The 15810-nt window shown below is 34.9% G+C and overlaps 1 protein-coding gene across 1 annotated transcript in view; it reads left to right on the forward strand.

Moving 5' to 3' along the window:
- Nucleotides 1-1666: 1666 nt before the first annotated feature.
- The window catches only part of SLC4A10 (solute carrier family 4 member 10), a 297649-nt gene continuing 283505 nt past the window's right edge, over nt 1667-15810 (forward strand). Inside the window, exon 1 of the mRNA XM_043576897.1 lies at nt 1667-1933. Within this exon, the coding sequence (XP_043432832.1) occupies nt 1886-1933 (48 nt within the window). The 5' untranslated portion in view covers nt 1667-1885. The remainder of the gene's footprint in view (nt 1934-15810) is intronic.

The following is a 15810-nucleotide window of genomic DNA, read 5'->3' on the forward strand; positions in this document are numbered from 1 at the left end:
TTTAGAGTTGTAAAATAGAAGTAGTGTGGATTAACTGAGGATCCCTTTCTTTCCCCACTTTCCTTTTTACTAAGCTAGCGTTCATTTCATTATCTTGGATCAGAGAACTTCAGAGATATGGGCTTCCTTGCACTCTAGAAGTAGAACGTAGTCTGTTGAAACTCTGGCTAAGTCCTGTTACACCGATAGGAATAGTAGTTCTAGCATATAGTGAACACTCAGGAATAGTTGTTCCAGCAAAGTAACTATATGGTTTATCGATGTACATTATAGGAAAGTATTGCTTAAAAGTCATTTAAAATACATACTATCTTATTTTTATTTTGGCTCTTGGAATAAAGAGTCAGATGTTTTCCTAGTTATATTTGAATTCTTTTTGAACAAATATGAACTGGATGACTTAGAATTTCCTAATGAGATAGAAATTATCTGTCTAGAGAGGTCACCACTTTTATCCTAATAAGTTGTTTTGATGCTTTATTATGGTTATGTGAGTGGAAAGGGAGCTTTTATTTATCAGTCCATGGTAGAAAGTCAAGTTGGGCCCCAAATTAGCAACTTGCCAGTCAATGTCTTGTTATTTAAGTCCTTAGAATCATCTCTACGTGTGCACAAAACTGTCACTCAAATATATTAATCTTTCTAGTTTATAAAACAAAATATTTTCTTATCAAGGTAAGAGTTTATTATAAAGATTTGTATTGAGACGGTAAACAGATAAAAGGTAATAATTCCACCTATCAGGAATGTTGTGGAAAATTTTGGTGTGTTGCTGAAAATAATTTAATATTCACTCCTGCCGATGAATGCTTTTAAAATCCGGTGAAAAATTTCTTATCTCAGGTAAGCTATCTCAGTAATTGTCACTTATACTCTACTAACCCCTCTGCATTTGTTAACCTTTGTACTCAGTCTGGGATTCAGTGATACGTGGGCTTCATTACTTAAAATACTCTAGATTTATAATCAATTCTAGGAAATATGTAGTCACTCAACAACCATTATCAACTTCTTTTCCCTACAAAAGAGCTCCTCTCACTGACACATCTTCTCCCATGGATTAGTTAGAGAATTTTCTACCCCTTTTTTGTTGATACTTTTAAGGCAAAAGGGTGTATGCTTTTTGTCAGATTCATTGTCTCTTCAGAATGCTTTAGTATTTTAATAATTGCTACTATCAAAATACTTTCTTTCCCTATTATTTGTTGGGAAATCAGAGAAAAATATATTTTAATTTGTGATAGCGTGTGCCTTGCCTAAGTTTCTCAGAATTAAAATATTGAATGTATCTGTATGACCAATTCTTAGTGAGTCAACAATGACTTTAATGTCTGGTTTTGTTAATGTGTAGTTCAATCTCACTAAGGCATATCAGTTTCAATGTCATCTTACCTGTTTTTAAAAACCCCATGTACTCACAGCAGGACATCTAGGACACCTTATTAATATCTTCTTGTTTGACTTATGTCTCCCATGGGGATCTGGGAATGAAGTGAATTGCCTCGAAGTGTTAAAATCTGGCTGAGTTGGTTGGAGTCCACCTTGGACTAGTCTGATAAGAAGTTAGCATCTTAGGTGAGATTCTTAACGTCCATTAGACTTGCAGCACTGCAGGCTGTATTTTATATCAGCAGCCAGGTGTGGGCAGTGACACAGGGCTGGGGAGATCTCTCTTACCGGCCCAGGGATCCAAGGCATTCAGTGCAAAACCTGGCCAGCAGCCCGAGCGAGTAGGAGCCATGTGACTCTGGTGAGTTGGAGTGTGCAATTGCCTCCTGCTTCAGAGCTACCTGATCCGAATACTAAGCAGAGCGAGTGCCGGGCTGAGTGTAGGACATTGAAGACACTGCAGAGAAAGGTGCTTATTCCAGAGGCGTTACAAAACATGGAGATTAAAGACCAGGGAGCTCAAATGGAGCCGCTGCTGCCTACGGTAAGAGACAACCTGCTGTCACAGATTAACCGCGTTTGCTGCAAATCCTGTCAGGCAAGCGGTCGGCTGGCTAGATGCAGTGAACGTACTTTTGGGGTGGTGGATAGCTCCCACGACATATGGACAGGGGTCTCCTCCCATCTCGGGTGACTGAAATGCATAACGCAAAGCACATGATTTTTTTTTCCCCCTTCTCAATATGGATGCACTACGGTGATGAAATGTCTCATGTTTGCTGCTGTTTGAAGAGATGGCTAGGTTTTAGCAGCAGGGACAGCTGTGTGTCTCTCTCCCAGCCCGTTTCTGCCTATCTCTGTTTCTTAGGCTGTGCAGTGGTGGCTGAAGACCCTGCAGAGAAGCCCCCCTCCCTTTTTATCATATTCCATTCATGATAAATTTCCTCCCTATGCCTCATCCCCCTGGCAGTGAGGTAAGGGGATCTGCTGCTGTTGCAGCTCTAGAGATTTAGTATCTGCAGAAACCAGGGGAAAGGAGAACAGGAGGATTGTGTGTGTGTGTGTGTGTGTGTGTGTGTGTGTGTGTGTGTGTATTTTGTCAATCTCTCTTAAAAGGAAATATGTCATGGTTCACATACAAAGAAGGTATGCATTTTGGGGGGACAGGCTGACAATTCAGCTTTGAATATCTGAAAGGTTCATGAGTTGTCATTTAGAAATGTCCTGCTTATTTCTGGGTCTTAAGCCAGATCTAAATCTTGGGTAAGTAGTTGGTTTCCCTATCCTCTCCACAGTCTCTGGGTGGCTCACAGACTTTGTAGCTCTTCAGGCAACATCTTTCTCAGCCTGGAGCAGCTGATGTTGCTGTGTTCAAGGAAAAAAAGAAAAATAACAATAACAATAACAACAACAACAACAACAACAACAGTATTTTCTTGATGCAACAGAGATGCCAAATGCAAGCTTCCAGCTGTCTATCAGCACTATCACAGCTCAGAACAGCAGAAATCTCCTCCCTGCTCCAAACCAGGAAGAGGGGCTGCTCTCAGCTCTCTGTTACTCAGGTTGGTGACCCACCTTGCAGAATAGGGACTGAGAGCAAGCTGTCCACTTCCACGTCCATTTCTAGGCTGTGAACACATCTTTAAATCAAATGATACCTCGGGGAGTGGGCAAATTCTGGGCCACTGTATTTTTAGGGCCTTACCTCTCCTGCTGGGCTCAAAATCTGCAAAAGATGCCAGTTTGCATCCCGGAATTGGCTGTGGCTACTGAGCATGCTCAGTTCTCCTCAGGACGCTAGATTTGGGCTGGGAGGGAGCAGGAGGATGGGAAGAATGCAGGCGTCACTACCAAGAATGGAGCCTAAATAAAGGGCGGGGGCTGTGAGGGGAAAAAAGGAAGCATATCAATTAGCCTGCCTGCTTAAAAGTAGAAACATTTCTCTGTGGATCAAAGTGGAGTTATTTTATAAAAATGAGAATAAAATATTTGTCTCTCTTCCCTAACTTGAATAGATATATAAATTAGGATTCTGTGGGTACTCAGAATAAAGGATGTCAAGAATGTCAGAGAGAACTATCATTCCTTGGATGAAAGGAAGGGACTATACATAGGAATTGAAGGATGGAGATTTAGGAAAGGTTAAGTTATATGGAAAAACCCCTTTTTTTAGGGGGAAGGGGTTTGGAAGTTGGCCTAGAAAAGCACGCTGAAGTCAGTTTGATGTGGCATATGAGTTGTCACTTCTGGGAACACTTACAGGGTTTAGGACCAAGTGAGAATTAACTGGAAGACTTTAAAAGAGGATAGCATTACTTGGTTAGATGGGCAATCAGTGTATGGCTTAAAGGAGCAGAGAAAATAAAAGTTTGGCTAGAAAACAAGGTCTATCATCAGTCTGATGGAAATTTTTGAGGAGTCAAAGGTTGCATTTTATGTGGATAATGGCCAGTACAGAATAGTTACATAGTTACATAGTTTAATGGCAAAAGAAGATCATGTTAGCAGTTGATTATATGAAAAATAAACTTGAGAGACTAGAATGGATGCTGAATTACTGGCCTACTTTTATACTTCTATAGTATTTTCAGCTTCAATTGCTTTTATGACTTGTTTTTTAGTTTTCAAAGCAGTCATTTTAAGTAAAGCAGATTTTATTATTTTAATTTTATAAATGAGAAATTGAGGCATAGGGACTTGGAATAACTTCTCTAAGGTCACAGAGTATTGAAGCCAGCACTGGAATATAGGTCTTCTAAAACTAGTTCAGAAAGAAAAGCACTATTTTTTTTTTTTACATTACATTATTAATCAGGCTTATCATAATCAGATCCTGGACTGGAGTTTTTATACTTGGAAGAGGGAGGAAGAAATAGCTTTTGACTCTGCTTTAGAAAATTAATCAGATGACTTTGCAAATAATTATGTAAATGGCAATATGGCATAATATTTAAAAACACAGTCTGGTAGGTCACAGCACTGCTATTTACATGCTTTATGATCCCGGGGAAGTGATAAGCCTCAGTTTCTTCAACTGAAAAATGGGAAGGGAATGGTACATATGTCTTGGGTTTTGAGAAGAGTGAATCAAATAACTTATGTGAAATATCTGTCATTTAGTAAGTGCTCAATAAAAGTTAGCTGCTAATAGGGAGGAAAGGGAGTAAAAGTTTCTTTTTAAGCTTCCAAGGTTTACCTTCATTTTAGTGTATATAAAGTACATTTTAAGGGTGTGAGTGAAGGAGGTCCTGACATGTTTCCTTTTTTTCTCAGTCCTCCTTAGGGAGCTTTACAGATAATTTTCTTTTGCTGAACAAGGCATCATAGCATTTATTGGCCCTCATCACTCTAAGGGTTAGGACATTCAGCTCTTCTAGGCTCAGAGTATAGTCTGGCTTTGATAGCACCTGACTGATACATCTGAAGCTATGGATCAAGCCGTGTTCAGAAGATTCCTTCATTTATTAAAAGCCTACTTTTGGCCAAACATGTTCGTGGGACTGAGAATATAGCAATGAACAAGATAGACAAAAACCCTGTCCACATGGTGCTCACAGTCTCTAGCTAGTCTAGAGATAGAGCTCAATTTAGCTTTTAGAGAAAAACTGCTATTTTCTCCTCAAATAATCATTGTCATAAGTTGTTTGAGATGGGTAAATATGAAGACTATTTGTTATAGTAATGAGGGTGGTATCCCTTTAGTAAAGATGGAATTGATCTTTTGAAAGTATGAAGCCAGGAATTTAGGACTGCATAGGACTTCAAATTTGTCCTTGACACTGAGTGTTGAGTTTGCTTCTAGGAGTAAATTACTAGACCACGGAAGAGACTTCTAGGAGAGTAGTTTTATAACAAGTATTTCTATCTCATGCCATTTAATCTTGGGTGATATTTTAGTGGTTCCATGTTGGATCCCTTATAAAATTCTGATGTCCTAAAAGGAGCTAATTTTAAGTTGAACTTGCTTGTAAAACTGCCCTGACGTATGGAACTAGAGTAAAGATCACTTTTTAAAGGTAATTTATTGGTGGAATAGAGCTCCTTTTAAAATGGTAATTCTAGATTCCCAAATGGCCCAGTTTATTGCTTTATTTGTGAAAAGAACCTTATGAAAAATCTTCTATGTTATTAAATGAGGGAAAGGGGGACTAAAATGTCAAAGTAATGAAAAGAATATGTAAGTTGGCTAAGTAATATTGGTATTTATATTTTATTTAAATGGTGATTTAGATTATAGTACTAATTAAAAAAAACATACTCACATAGTAATATGTAGGAAGCAAAATGCAGTATAAGAAATCCTCATTTTCCCCTTTATGACTTGAAGTTTTACTCTACAACGGTGAGTGACTATAAAAATAAAATGTACATATGGGATGCCAAGGTTGCTAATGAGTGGTAGAATCTAAAGCCTACAAGTATTGTTTATGGTAAAAATACTGAAGGCAGATGAGGAAGTGAGATAGTCTTTGATGGAGGCTTAGAAAATATCTGGGTAAAGGTCTGGAACTCAAACAGAGTTAGTGAACATGGCCCAAAATAATCACACTTCCAATGTATCCCAATAACCTTGGGATGATGATTAATTCAGAAGTATAAATTGGGCATAGACCATAGTGCATTGCAAGATACTTCAAGTGAATGGAGAAATGTGGGTGCCACTCTCAACACTGCTTTGTAGAGAAACTCCACTCTTCCCTTCTCCTACCTCATAGGATACATGACACGTGATCATTTGGCTTTCTGTGAGGATACCACTCTCCATCTATATAGTAATATTAGTTAATTTTTATTTATTGTAGTTAAAATAAGTGTAAAGTTCTAATATATTGTTCCACTTAAAAGAGTTGTCTCAGATACTCTTTGAGGTTATGTTGCTCTTATTTAGAAAAGGGGAGTAACTAGTATTTAATGTATCTGTTTTGTGGAATCATAAATGTTTTGGTCTGAAAAGGACTACTGAGCTCAATTGCAGGTTTTGGACTAACTGATTAATTTACTTAAATGCATGATGAAACTGAACAACCAAGAGATAAGAAGATGTATTTAAGGGTATGCTGCTTACATTAGTTAATGGCAGAGCTTGGCCTAGAGTCCAAACCTCTTTATTCTTTCCATCATTGTGTAGTCCCGCTTCTAGCATAGAGTAAACATCTGAGTGCTAAGTTAAATATGATGATGGTAACTAGACAAGTTTTATGAAGTAATAATAGGTATTGTCTCAGGCTCACTCTAAGCACACACATCTTTAGTCTTCATGATAATCCTGAAAGGTTGCTAATGTTATCCAGCCTTACAGATAAAGAAACCGAGGCTGAGAAGGTCAAGTAAGTTACCCAGGTTCCCATAGCTAATAAGTACTGAGCTAGCATTTGAAAATATTACATCTAATTAAAAAGTGACTCTGTTCTTTTTAATTAGAGCCAATTTAAAAAAAGGAATACCGTTATAATATGGACTTTTTCATCTACCTCTTCAAAAATGAAAGTACTATGATATAAGATGTTATAAAATGTAAGGCACTGCAGGCCACATCTTACATGATTCCACTTATATGAAAAGTTCAGAATAGGAAAATCCTTAGAGACTAAAGTAGATTAGTGGTTGCCAAGGCCTGGGGCAGAATTGGGGGAGTGATTGCTAACATCTATTGTTTTTTTGTTTGTTTGTTTTCAGTGATGGAAATATTTTGGAGTTACATAGTGGTGTGATGGTTACATAACATTGTGAATTATACTAAATTGTATACTGCAAAATGGTGAATTTTACCTGAAAAGTATTGCAAAAAAATAGGCAAGTTATTTAACCTTTATCACTAACAGGGAAAAAGTTGAGGATCTAAACAATTCTTATATCAGTCCTATTTATATAAATCAAGAAAAGAGCAAATGAAAAGTTCATGAAGATTCACAACACACACACAAACACACACACACCCTAGATCATGTCTACCACAAAATGTATTCTTTTTGTGAAGACAGTGCTAAGGCTAGTCAGGGTTTCACTGAACTATTTGCAGACCTAGAGGTCTTTGGGAATATATCCTCAAAGCTGAGTTAAGAGAGTATATAGCATATCCTATGTACGAGAGAGGAAGAGAACTATTTCACTTGGGTCAAATTGTTATTTTTTTTCTCCAGAGCATTTTTCTGAACTTTCTCTTGTTATACATTAAATTTTAGCATAAGGAACATCAAAACAACTAAATTTCTAGGAAAATACTTTTTTCCCCATTATACCTCATTTTGTGTGACCAACATTTTTTAAAGGTCATTGTTGGTTTAGCCTCATACAGTATTATGTTACTGTATGGTATAATAAGTCAAAATCCAAAGGAAACAGATTAATTATCAATCATATTATACTGATTTTCAAAGTATGTTTCTTGTAAGATCTTATGCTTAAGGAGATTTTTTTACATATCATAATAAATGCACCATATATATATATAATTTACATGTCATAAAATTCTGTTGCAAGTGTACAATTCAGTGATTTTCAGTAAATTTATAGAACTGAGCAACCATCACTGCAATCCAGTTTTAGAACATTTCATTGTCCCAAAAAGCTTTCTCCAGCCCACGTGTAGTCAATATCCACTTTTGACCCTAGGCAATAATTAATCTACATTTTGCTGATTTCCTTTTCGTCTCTGTAAATTTGCCTTTTCTAGACATTTAATATAAGTAGAATTGTACAATAGACAGTCTTTTGCATCCGGCTATTTTCACTTAAGTGAAACATTTTTGAGGTCCATTCATATTGTAGCATTTATTAGAAGTTTGTTCCTTTTTATTGCTGGAAAGTATTACATTATATGGCTAGCAGACCTTCTTTTGTTTATTGAGACTTTAGTCATTTGTATAGTTTCTAACTTTTGGTTCTTATATATGGTGCTATTATAAATTTTCATTTATAATTGTTTCCATGTGGGCATATATTTACACTTCTCTTGGGTAGAGTCCTATGAGTGGAATTATTGGATCATATAGTAAGTTTATATATAATGTTCAAAGAAATGGACTCTTTTTCAGTGAGACTGTGCCATTTCACAGGTACCAGCTCTACCATAATAGAAGGGTTTAGGTTTCTCCACATTTTTGCCAACACTTGATATTGTCTTTTTGAATAGTCATTTTAATGAGTATAAAATGGTATGCTGTTGTGATTTTGATTTGCAATCTCATAATGACTTATTTTCTTAGTCCATTTGTGTTACTATAACAAAATATCATAGACTGGATGGCTTATTAACAACAAAAATTTATTTTGTGCATCTTTGGAAGCTGGGAAGTACAAAATCAATGAGTGGTATGTTTGGTATCTGATGAGAGCCCATTTACGGTTAATAGATAGCCATCTTTCAGCTATGTTCTCAGATGGCAGATGGAAAGGGGAGCTACCTGGGGCCCTCTTTTATAAAAGCCCCAATCATTTCCCAAAGGCCCTTCTTCTTCTTCTTCTTCTTCTTCTTCTTCTTTTTCTTCTTTTTAAGTTTGTTTATTTATTTTGAGAGAGAGTGAGAGAGAGCTTGTGCATGTGTGAGTCAGGGAGGGACAGAGAGAGAGGGAGAAAGAGAATTCCAAGGGGGCTCCACACTGTCAGTGAGGAGCCCAGTGCTGGGCTTGATCTCACAAACTGTGAGATCATGACCTGAGCCTATCCCAGGAGTTGGCCACTTAACCAGCTGAGACACCCAGGTGCCCCAGAAAGGCCCCATCTTCTAATACCATCACTTTGGGGGTTAGGTTTCAATCTACTAATTTGGAGTATGTGTTTGGGGAAACACATTTGGTCTATAGCACTAATGATGTTGGACATCTTTTTATGTGCTTGTTAGCCATTTGTATATATTCTTTTACGAAATGTTGATTAAAATATTTTGTCCATTTTCAAATTGATATTTGTTGTCTTGTAAGAGTTTTATATATATATATATATATATATATATATATATATATATATATAGTACATATATTGGATATAACTTTTTTGTCAGAAATATGATTTGCAAATATTTTCTGTCTGGCCTTAACTTTCTTGATGACTTTTGGAATACAGAAGTTTTTAATTTTGACAAAGTGCAATTTATCAATTTTTTCTTTTATCAATTGTGCTTTTGGTGTTGAATCTAAGAACTCTGCCTAAACCAAGCTCATGAAGAGTTTTCTTCATATGTTTTTTCCTAGGAGTTTTATAGTTTTGGTTCTTACATGTAGATCAATGATCTATTTTGAGTTAATTTTTGTGTATGGTGTGAGTAAGAGTCTAAATTCTTTGCATATAGATATCTAATTGCTCAAGCACCATTTGTGAAAAAGGCCACCTTTTTTTCCATTGGATTTTCTTGGCAGCTTTGTTGAAAGTAAATTGATTATCAATAGAAGGTCACTTTTTCTGGGCTCTAAGTTCTGTTCTGTTAATCTATTGTGTTTCTTTACCCTAATACTACATTGTCTTATTATTGAGACTTTATAGTAAAATTTGGTATCAAGTATTATAAGTCCTTCCACTTTATTCTTTTTCTAAATTGTTTTGGCTATTTTAGGTCCTTTGAATTTTAGGATCTACTTATTGATTTCTACAAAAACCCTGCAAAGATTTTGATAGGGATTGTTTTAAATTTACAGATCAATTTGGGTAGAATTGCCATCTTGGCCATACTGAGTCTTCCAAAACATGTACGTGGACTGTCTCTCGATGTATTTAGATCTTTAATTTCTTATGGCAATGTTTTGTAGTTTTTTTTTTTTTTTTTTAGTGAGGACTTCTATGTATACAAAATGACACAAAAATTTCTGGATGCCTTGTATATATGCGTTCCTATGTTAAACTTAGGCCATTTTCCAAGAGTTTAGGACTCCAGAAATCTTCCAAGAAAATGGAAATAGAGATTAATCTACAGACTTAGTGGGGTAGAGTGAGAATGTATTACAGCCAAGGACTTGGTATGGTTTTGATCTAATGATGAAGTCCTCATAAGAGTATCATCAATACTTGATCATTTATCATGAAAATTATGCTCTAAGGATTTAATAAGCAAGTATTTTTTAGAAGAATTTTCCCGTTGCATATTGAATGTGTTAGGTTGCTGGAGTGCCTCCAACATTTATTTTTACCTATGCTTATTCTTGCTTATTCTGAGAAACCAAAATTATTTAGAGAAGGCAATTGCTTCCTAATGACTTTTTTTTGACTAATGAGGCTTTGATATCAAAGGTGATAACCTAGTCACATTCCAGAAAGCAGGTGCCATAAAAAGTAGTTAGGTATATAATAACTACTGGAAGGAATCAAAACATAGCTCTGCTTATGAAGCACATTTCATTTTTGTTAGATTCACTCTGCTCCTTTCATAAATACAGAGGTGATTTCCTGTTGATATTTAAGCTGCTTTTGGAATAAGCCTATCAAAAGTCTTCTGATTTGTTCAGAAACAAGACTGTGGTAATAAAATGGAAAAACATGCAGACATCAGGACCTAGACCTAATGTATAATTTGTTATTTAACTGTATATAATGTACTTTGTGTTTTATTAATGAATAATGTTATGATATAAATACCTATAAAATCTGATATTATATAATTTTACAGAGCATTTCTAGGAGATATTATTATTATTATTATTATTATTATTATTTACAAATAAAGGGATTATTATTGAAACTTCACACTCAAGAAGCACCTGTATCAGAATCATCAGGAGGGCTCATTAAAAATGCAGGTTCTGGGCCTTGCTACTCAAGTATGAAGAATATCAAGGGGATGGAGCCAATAAACAAGCAATATAAAGAACTCTCTAGGTGATTCTCATGTACACTAAAGTTTGAGAATATTTACCTTAAAAAATTAACTGAAAAATTATAGTATGTCTGAGTTATTTTAGCTGCGGGAATGCTAGAAGACCAAATCTTGCAAAAAAAAAAAATAAATGGGGATATTTTTTATAGATCATAATGGATTACAAAATTGCTGAGTGCTCATTTTACTCATTTAGCATTGATTACATATTACATATCACTTTGTAATTTATATGTGTATATAAAATTATTTTTACTCATATATAAATACACATAGATATGACTTGTTTCCTTGATTAGAGTGCTAGATTCTTAAAAGCAGAGTCTATTGTTTCACAGAATCTTGTACTGCTTTCTAACAGAGCTAAGTGCATGCAAGTCCTTCTTAAACATATCATGGGTAATACATTAAGCAGCAACACTAGTCGACCTCAGTTGTCAAGAGCTTAAACTTTAGAGTCAGACAGTTCTAACTGTTCCAATTAAGTATGTATGCCAGCTTTGGCAAGTTTCCCAGCTGTTCAAAGCCTCACTCTTCTTATCTATAAAATAAGAATGATGACAATAATAGTAACATCTACCTTTCAGGCTTGTGAGAATCAATTATGTATATAATTATGTACATACCTTTATATATGAGTTATAGTGTTTGGAGTAATTACTCAAAAATTATAGCTATCATTGTTGTTATTACTATTGGCATAATATTTCTCTTTGATTGAAAATAATTTCACCAAAGATTTTTATACCCCATATGCATAATTAATTTGATAATGAATTATTGATTTAATAATTCTTATGTAATAACTTGATTTATCCATTTGACAGTAATAAGATGCAAGCCAATAATATATCTGGTAAATATAATACGTTCATTTTTCCTAATTATAAAATTAATACTTATATTTTAGCATAGTTTAAAAGCATAGAAAAGGACCTATAAAAGAAAACATTCATTTTGTTATTTTTTGGCTTTTTATTTTGAGATAAATTTTGCACTTAACACAGTAATTGCAAAAATAGTACAAAGAGTTCCAATATACCTTTCATTTGCTTTGCCATAATATTAACATCTTACATAGAGTTAACAATCAAAACTAGGAAATGGACATTAGTACAATTCTATTAAATAAACCATGGTATTTATTAGGGTATCATATGTCATTTTTCTGTTACAGGATCCCATTTTGTGTTTAGATATCACTTCTTTTTCTTTTATTTATTTTTTTAAGTTTGTTTATTTATTTTTAGAAAGAGAGCATGAGCAGGGGAGGGCAGAGAGACAGGGAGAGGAAGAATCCCAAGCAGGCTCCACGCTGTCAGTGCAGAGCCTGCTGTGGGGTTCAAACCCATAAACTGTGAGATCATGACCTGAGCTGAAATTGAGTCTGATGCTTAACCGATTGAGCTACCAATGTCTTTTTAATCATCTCCATTTTGTGAGTTATTCAGTCTTCTCCTATCTTTCATGACCTTGACACTCTTGAAGTGTACAGGGCATTTTTTTTTTTGTAGATTATCTCTCCATTTGTGTTTCCAAGCTTCTCAATGAGATTGAGGTTATGCATTTATTGTCAAGAATACCACTGAAGTGACGTTTCCTTCTCAGTGAGTTATATCAGGGGATAGATGATGTCATTTCTGGGTATGTTAACCTTGATTATGGAGGTGTCTGCTAGGTTTTCTACCTGTAAAATTAAAAATTTCCCTTTTGTAGTAATGAATATCTTGGAGGAGATACTTGAAACTATAGCAAATATCCTATTTTTCCTCAATCGTTTGCCCACAAATTTTAGCATTCATCAGTTACTATTTCCTGTTTATTATTTATTTATTACTGTGGTATTTGCCTAATGGTGATTTTCTGTTTCTTTCATTCTTTCTGCATTCAGAAATTAGGATTTTTCTATAAGGAAGAGCTGTCACTTCTCTTCCGTTTATTTATTCAATTGCCTATTTCAGTATGGACTCAGAGATATTTATTTTACTCTATGGGCCATATCCCAGGACTCTCAATTCCAGTTTTATTGTTCAGATGGTTTCATCTTTGGATATTAGGAGCTCCTTCAACTGGTTTTCATCCTTTCAACATGTTCTCATTTGTTTTTGAGCACTTCCTTAGTATCTGACCCCACAAGATTTTCCAGGGTCATCTTGTATTTTCTCTGCCTCAGCCCTGGGATGGGTCATTTCTTTAAGGAACTACTAGGCTAATTTTTGAGGCTATTTATAAATATTGTCAAAATTCTTTCCAGAATGATTGTATAACTAGGTTAGATTTTCACTAGAAGCCTCACAGGTATTTTTAAAATGTTGGCAATTGGAAACATTTTGCTAACACTTTCTTTTGTATTCCATTTCCAACTTTGCTATAGGTAGTGTTTCTCTATGAAGTGGGATGTTTTTTTTTTTTTAAATCACAGTTCAGAAGAATGTCGAATGATTTGGAAAATTATCAAATTATTACCAAAATGCTGCTTGTGGTACTAGCCTATCTTTTTTATATTTATGCATGGCTTCTTTATACAGTGAAGATATGAACCTCTGGCCCCATCATTACAGACCCATACTAGATACCTTTTTGGCCATGAAAATTTTCAGTCATCTTCGAATGCATGAAACCGTTCCTCTTCAAAAACCACAGACATTCTTTAAGCGTTTTTTTTTTTAAGAATGAAGTTTGGAGAGGTCCAATTCACAAGGCGTTTCAATGTTTTTACCCTTCTTCTCAGCTCTACTGTTTATTAGTTTTTTTTTAATTTTTTAATGTTTATTGATTTTTGAGAGACAGAGAGAATAGAGCATGAGCAGGGGAGGGGCAGAGAGAGAGAGGGAGACACAGAATCTGAAGCAGGCTCCAGGCTCTGAGCTATCAGCACAGAGCCCGATGTGGGGCTCGAACTCACTGACTGTGAGATCATGACTTGAGCTGAAGTTGGATTCCTAGCCGACTGAGCCACCCAGGTGCTCCTGTTTATTAGTTTATAATAGGCACAGGTTACATTTGCTGTATTAAGACGATTCTTATGTACAGCACTTTCATCTTTTTCACTCTGTAAGAAGAGAACTGTCATTCTTATTTGAACCATCTAGGACCTTTCATGTCATCAGAGCCATGTTCAAGAAGTAACTGAAGATCCTGGTAGACGACAAACTTGACAAAAGTAGTATTCTAGACCTTCCAATAGGTTGTCACTTACGTAAAGCATGGTAGTTTGAACTGTGCTCATAAGTCTGATTTAATATTTTTTTTTCTCCTTATGTGGCTTGAAAAATATAATTAGTTCTTAAGAATGGAGATTAGGTTAATCTACTTTTAAATCAAATAATCTGGTAACAGTTATACAACAGTAATTGTTTTATGTTTGTCTTGGTATTGTAAAGTGGTACTTTCTATTTAGTCTTTGACATAAATAACCATTTAAGTGGCTATCATAAGAGTTAAACAACAACAAATCCTGAACATCCACTGTCTTAGCCTGATATTAGAAAATTTTTAGATACCAGTGCTAGTGTAACAAAAGGAGCTGGAACCTCCAGTACAGACCATTTCTGTGATGTAAGGTAATATAATATTTTGCCAAATCTTTGTGAGGACAAAAATGCAGAAACGGTGAACTCAATATCGTCTTTGTCCATTTAAAAAATCAATGAAGCTTTCTCATAATTCAGGAAATTCTAACTGTATTCATTTAAAACATTCTCAATCTTGAACACAGCTTTAAAAAGATCAACCTTTCATAAAATTACATTAAGTAGCTTATAATTTCACTTGTTCCCTTTTATGATTTAAAAACCATTTCTTTTTAACATACTTAAACTTCATTATCTCTCTTAGACTAGGAATACTGAATTATACGACTTTCTCATCTAAACAGATTTCTCCCATCTTTAGAGATGGTTGCATGATCTGGCATAAGTTATTAAAGGGCTTATATCTTTGATTCCTTAGGCTAGTGATATATCTCAATGCAAAATATCTAGTAATCTCAGTTCTCTTGATTTCCAGTAGGTCAAATATTTTAGAATGAACTCTACCACCTTTCACGGTTACATTGAAACTTTTGACATTAAAATCAGTTTTTCTTGGAAAAAATATACTTTCCTGGTGTTTCTCTTGGTTCAGAAAATATCTTGAAGAGGGAATGAAAAGACTTTAAAAGTTTATTGAATCTCGGATTGTTCCATTAAACAATAATTTGGTGATTGTGTTTCAATAATTTATAAACACATATTTATATTTATCTCAAAAAATAACCTGCATCTTTAGAAAACAAGAAGCAAGAGTGCTTAACAAAATGCAGTTGAACTTTAATACAAACATTAATATATGAATGGCTCATATTTTAATGAATCTAAAATTTTAATTAATTCAGTTACATTAATTACCTTAATGGCAACCTCCCTATTAGATGAGAATGGAAGAGGTAAAGAAGGCTTTCCTGTCTTTTAAGAAATGCAGCAAAGATTCCATCCACATGGGAAGGTATAGTAAACTGTGCCAATCATGGGCTTAGGAAACATTTTGCACTGTTTTGATAATAATGTCTGTGCAGGCAGTCCATGTAAAAGGGATCAGTACAAATAAATAAGACTCAAAGGTAATTCAGATTATCT

Source organism: Prionailurus bengalensis, chromosome C1, assembly GCF_016509475.1.
Source record: "Prionailurus bengalensis isolate Pbe53 chromosome C1, Fcat_Pben_1.1_paternal_pri, whole genome shotgun sequence".
NCBI classification, from domain to species: domain Eukaryota; kingdom Metazoa; phylum Chordata; class Mammalia; order Carnivora; family Felidae; genus Prionailurus; species Prionailurus bengalensis.